Raw genomic sequence first — 5,830 nt, forward strand, 5'->3', positions numbered from 1 at the left:
AGGGGAGCGGAGAGAGCACGGGGGTAAATGAGAGGGGCTGCGAGGCCGACTGGGCGAGGGTGAGGAGGCCAGGGGCACGCAGGGAGGGCCCAAAGCGATCAAGCTGATTGGTGAGGTGCGGGACGAGGAACCGAGAGGGTGTGGGGTCTTACGAAGGGGCAGAGAAGGTCACAGAAGAGACGAGGGGGGCAGAGACCGGTGGAGAGGGCTGGTGACTAGAGCGCCGGATACCGTGAGGTGAAGATGCGGCCGGAAGGAACCGAGAAGAAGCAGAGGGGAAGCGGCGTGGTCGGGGAGGGGAGGAGGGGCGCGGAGGGGCGCGCGGGGACAGGCGGAGGGGCAGGGAGAAGTAGAGGGGATGGGGAGAAGTGGAGGAGGCGGGGCAGAGACAGGAGGAGGGGCGGGGCGGAGAGGCGGAAGAAGCGGAGGAGGCGGGGCGGTGACAGGAGGGGGCGGGGAGAAGTGGAGGAGGCGGGGCAGAGACAGGAGGAGGGGCGGGGCGGAGAGGCGGAAGAAGCGGAGGAGACGGGGCGGTGACAGGAGGGGGCGGGGAGAAGTGGAGGAGGCGGGGCAGAGACAGGAGGAGGGGCGGGGCGGAGAGGCGGAAGAAGCGGAGGAGACGGGGCGGTGACAGGAGGGGGCGGGGAGAAGTGGAGGAGGCGGGGCAGAGACAGGAGGAGGGGCGGGGCGGAGAGGCGGAAGAAGCGGAGGAGGCGGGGCGGTGACAGGAGGGGGCGGGGAGAAGCGGAGGAGGCGGGGCAGAGACAGGAGGAGGGGCGGGGCGGAGAGGCGGACGAAGCGGAGGAGACGGGGCGGTGACAGGAGGGGGCGGGGAGAAGCGGAGGAGGCGGGGCGGAAGGCGGCGGAGGCGGAGAATGCGGGGCGGAGACAGGCGGGATGCAGGGAGAAGTGGAGGAGGCCGGGCTGAGACCGGCGGCGGAGGCGGAGGAGGCGGAGGAGGAGGCGGGGCGCTGAGAGGCGGTGGAGGCAGGGAGACGGAAGAGAGGCGGAGGAGGTGGAGGAAGCGGAGGGGGCGGGGTGGGAAGAGACGGAGGGGCAGGAGGAGGGCTGGGATTCCCGAGAAAAGGGGCTCCGCCGAGCGTCTGCGGCCTCTCCCTTCTCCCTAGCGGCCTTGGGGATGCAGCTTCCTTCCTGACCTACTTCCCGGTGAGGCAGGTAGGTCGTGGGCCCGGGGACTGGCGCCACAGATCCCGCTGCATACCTCAGGCGTAGTTAGGTCGCCCTAGGGCAGGTTACCTGTGTGGACCGTTGTTCTAGTCTTAGCTGTGCCAGTGACTCCCTGCCTGACTCTAGACGAGTTTGCGACCCTCTCTGGGCCTACATCTGCCCACCTGCCCCGTGGGGTATCTTGGGACGGGTCTCCCTAAGTTCCAGACTGACTGAAATTTCATTTCGTTGTCAAACTTCCTCTTAAGGTCCCCAGATTCACCAGCCAAATCTGTCCCTCAGCAACGACTTAGCTGCACTTTGAACTCTGGCACCTTAGGTTTCTACTGAACAGGTTGGGTGTCTGGAATCGGCGCTATGGCAAGAAGCTGTCTCCAGCCTCTAGATTTTAGGCTGAGAAATTAGTTTTCTGTGCACTGAGTCAGGAACCCTTCACCGGCTCTCCACCCAGGCAGGCGTATTATCTGGGTCTCAGGGAGGTTTTAAGACAGGTAGGACCAGGTTGCTCTGCCTGTCTTTTGCCCTGAGCTGTAGAGGTTCACCAAAATCAGATTCTTGAAAAATCCAAGTATGTCTAAGCAGTGGAAGGGAGTACTGACCAGAGGATCTGGAGGTTTGGGTTCTAGTCCTGGCAGTGCTGCTGACTGGCTGTGACCTTCGGCAAATATCTATCCCTCTCTGGCTCAGTCTTTCCCCTTAACTAAGGGGTTGATCCAATGGTTTGCTAAGACTCTACTGTTTTTCACATTCCGAACAATATTAATAGCAGTTGAAATAATTATTTCCTTATCTTGATCTACAAGGCCTTGGACCTCCCTGGAGGCTCAGATGGTAAAGAGTCTGCCTGCAAATGCAGGAGACCTGAGTTCGATCCCTGGGTCGAGAAGATCCCCTCGAGGAGGACATGGCAACCCACTGCTGGACTAAATGAGATTTCCTTCCCTGGTACCTTAGCTGCTAAAGAATCTACCTGCAATGCAGGAGACCCCAGTTCGATTCCTGGGTCGGGAAGTTCCCCTGGAGAAGGGATAGGCTACCCACTCCAGTATTCTTGGGCTTCCCTGGTGGCTCAGACCGTGAAGAATTTGCCTGCAGTGCAGGAGACCTGGGTTTGATCCCTGGGTTGGGAAGATCCCCTGGAGGAGGGCATGGCAACCCACTCCATTCTTCTTGCCTGGAGAATCCTCATGGACAGAGGTGCTTGGAAGGCTACAGTCCATGGGGTCGCAAGAGTTGGGCTCGACTGAGCGACCATGCGCAACACATAGTCACTGACTGTGTGCCCAAGCCGGGCCGAGCCCAACCCCCACATTTTTCCATAGTTGCTGACTCGGCTTCTCAAATCACCACTGAAACTTCACTTGCTTAAGAAGTTCCCCGGCTACAAAGTCTAAGTCAGGTTTCTGCATTGATATCATGGTACCTGCTGCCTTTCTTCTTTGTCTGATGGGTGTATCCCCTGTTCTTTATTGCCTGTGAATGTCACGAGGACTACAAATCTGTCCCTTTCCTAGGATCTAGCACATAATAGGTGGAAGGAACGGAGAAATCTCATTTGGTGCATCAGTCTTGTGAGGTTGAGTCACTGTGCTCTCCTTACACATGAGGAGACGCAGCCTCACAGAGAGACACTACAGGTCACACAGTGCTTTGGCAGCATCAGAATTTGAACTCAGGCTGTCTCTGACTCCAAGGCCTGAACTTCCACCTCACTTGCCCTCTCATTCCAGGATTTTCTGCTGTGAAGATCTTACCTAAGCGCCATCAGACCTAACCCACGAAGCCCAGAAAGAGAAGACCATCAGGTTGGGTGAGGGTGGTCTTGTCCAGCTCAACGTCCTGGGACCTGAGGCAGGGGCGGACCTAGGGTGGACTGGTCCCCCTCCTGCAGACCCATGGCGCACCGGCTACAGTTACGACTGCTGACGTGGGACGTGAAGGACACGCTGCTCAGGCTCCGCCACCCCGTGGGAGTGGAATATGCCACTAAGGCCCGGGCCCACGGGCTGGAGGTGGAAACCACAGCCCTGGGACAGGCCTTCAGGCAGGCGTACAAGGCTCAGAGCCAGCGCTTCCCCAGCTATGGCTTGAGCCACGGCCTCACCTCCCGCCAGTGGTGGCTGGATTTGGTCCAGCAGACTTTCCACCAGGCTGGTGTCCGGGATGCCCAGGCTGTGGCCCCCATCGCTGAGCAGCTGTACAAGGACTTCAGCAGTCCTAGCACCTGGCAGGTGTTGGAGGGGGCTGAGGCCACCCTTAGGGGGTGCCGAAAACGAGGCCTGAGGCTGGCAGTGGTCTCCAACTTTGACCGACGACTAGAGGACATCCTGGAGGGTGTTGGCCTGCGGGAACACTTTGACTTTGTGCTGACCTCTGAGGCTGCCGGCTGGCCCAAGCCTGACCCCCGCATTTTCCATGAGGCCTTGCGCCTTGCTCAAGTGGAACCGGCGGTGGCAGCCCATATTGGGGACAATTACCAATGTGATTACAAGGGAGCACAGGCTGTAGGCATGCACAGCTTCCTGGTAGCTGGCCCCGAGCCTTTGGACCCTGCGGTCAAGGATTCTGTACCCCAGGAACACTTTCTCCCCTCACTGTCCCATCTCCTGCCTGCCCTTGACCACCTGGAGGGTTCCCCCGCAAGGCTTTGAGTCTGGAGAGGGAAGTGGCTGGGGCCAACAGACACTGGAGGCCGGGAGCCCTTTACTTCCCAGATCTGGCATTTGCCACTCACCCTGCAGCCTCTGTAACACGTTCTGATTATAAAGCCTTGAGTGCGCGTTTCAGCCCTGCCCCACCAACCAGCTCCTGGTCTCTGAGAGGGTTCATTCATCACACCTGTGTCCCTTTGCCACCACAAGTCTCCCTCCCTCCAAGAAGATTTATGACGGCCCAACTAGCTTCAAAACCAGCACTTTCAAACCTTCTTTTAGCAGCAGGGCCTTTTGTCATGGGAGTCCTTCTGTGGAACCCCAACATGCAAAGCAGGAAAAGTGCAAACTGCTAGGGTTGAAGCAGAGGTCCTGGGGTCCGTCTTCCACTCGTGAAGTCTCCGTGACTCCCCCTGGGAAGCCTAGAGATCAGAGGAGCTTAGCTAGGTAACCAGGACACTAAGCTGAGCTGTCAGGACACTGCCCTCTAGGACGGCAGTCTGAAGGGGAAACTTAATTTTTAAAAATTTTTAGCTGTGCTGTGTGGCTTGTGGGACCTTAGTTCCTTGACCAGGGATCAAACCCCATGTCCTCAAGAGAATTCCCTGAAGGAAATTTTAGACAAGGAACACACTAATTGCAGCTGATGTAGGCCTGCAGTGTGTTAGATACTCTGCCAGGGCCTTGTGTTTGTATACATAACCCTAGGGGGCCTTGCAAGTGTGACTTCCACCTTACAGATGAGGAGATGGATTTGTGGGTTAGGTAGCCTGCCTGAGTCAGCGAGTACCTGCAGGAGCTGGGGTTCTCCTTTAGGCAGGTCTGACTCCAGAGCCCACTGGCCTGACTTCTAGTAGAAAGTGATCTGTGTCACATGAGACATGCCGTGGAGATCCAGGGAGAGTAGGGAAGATGTCCTAAGGATGGCAGTGTTGAAGGGCACCCCGCTCACAGGAATAGGGTGGGGGTGGGACAGCACAGGGAACAGGGACTGGAGCTCAAGTGGCAAGAGTGCAGGGAATGGGGGTGTGGGGAGAGAATCACTGGAGAAGTTCACTGTCTCTTCCTGCCTTCCCCCTTCACACTCCTCTCTACTTGCTGTTTATTGGAGACCTGTGCCCTGCCCAGTGCCAGGCCCAGGGGTACTACAGGGAAAAGGCACAGACAGGCACATACACAGGGTATGTCCAGGTGCCAACAGCTGGGGAGGGCTCTGCAGTGGACCCTGAACTGGGAGTGGCCCACCGATGGGCAGACAGATAAGAGGGGCACTCTTGGCGGCAGGCCCATGAACTGTGGACCCAAGGCTGCTGTGGGGAGGTAGATTGGTGGCTGGGGGAGGGGAGTTTAGCATGACCTTTAGGTGCCGCATAGAAGAAATGGCTTTGACCTAGGTTTTAAGCAGAATCTGTGCTCAGGCAAAGACAGGAAGCTCTTCTGGGACTTGGCAAGCCTCTTGTTGATCTGTCTTCTTTGGGCTTAGTGCCAAGGCCAGGGGACTAAACATTAATTTCCAGTTGTCAAGCAGTGAGGACTCAAGGGTCATGAGCTGTGGTTTCAGAGCTGCAAGGGCCTCAGAAGTCATGTCAACTGAGAAAGTTGATTTGACCCTCTCAGTGTTTAAGTAAATTATTGAATGAACTTCAGAGTGGGGAGGGTCCTGTCCTCCATCTTTGAGCCCAAGAGCCTTACAGGTAAGTTGCAGCTGAGACTGCCTTGGAACCGTGTTCCCAGGTGAAACAAAACGGGAGGACCACTGCTCTCAGTGACCTCCTCAGAGGATGGAAAGGGACTTGACCATGGTCTCAGCAATGCTGGGCCCAGAACCCTGTCCCCAGGCCCTTTCAGCCATGTGCGCTGAGCTGTCCCTGCTTGTAGCTGGGAATGTGGATGGGGGTGAAGACGACATTCATTTCCCAGCAAACACAACACTAGATATGAGCTGGCACCTGGGGGATTTGCCCAATTACCAACAAAGAACACGGAAGAAA

At 57.4% G+C, this 5,830-nt stretch overlaps 1 protein-coding gene across 1 annotated transcript; it reads left to right on the top strand.

The window, feature by feature from the left end:
* The first annotated feature begins 1,029 nt into the window (after positions 1-1,029).
* Positions 1,030-3,992, top strand: HDHD3 (haloacid dehalogenase like hydrolase domain containing 3). Its single transcript, XM_061163381.1, has 2 exons — positions 1,030-1,176; positions 2,919-3,992. Exon 2 carries the CDS (start codon positions 3,084-3,086, stop codon positions 3,837-3,839), a length of 756 nt encoding a protein of 251 aa, XP_061019364.1. The 5' UTR covers positions 1,030-1,176; positions 2,919-3,083; the 3' UTR covers positions 3,840-3,992.
* Positions 3,993-5,830: the final 1,838 nt, after the last annotated feature.

This window comes from Dama dama, chromosome 16 (genome assembly GCF_033118175.1).
Source record: "Dama dama isolate Ldn47 chromosome 16, ASM3311817v1, whole genome shotgun sequence".
Classification (NCBI taxonomy): Eukaryota; Metazoa; Chordata; class Mammalia; order Artiodactyla; family Cervidae; genus Dama; species Dama dama.

Bases quoted from the DNA above. Each gene is read 5' to 3' on its own strand.
- HDHD3 (XM_061163381.1), top strand. From the start codon at position 3,084: ATGGCGCACCGGCTACAGTTACGACTGCTGACGTGGGACGTGAAGGAC.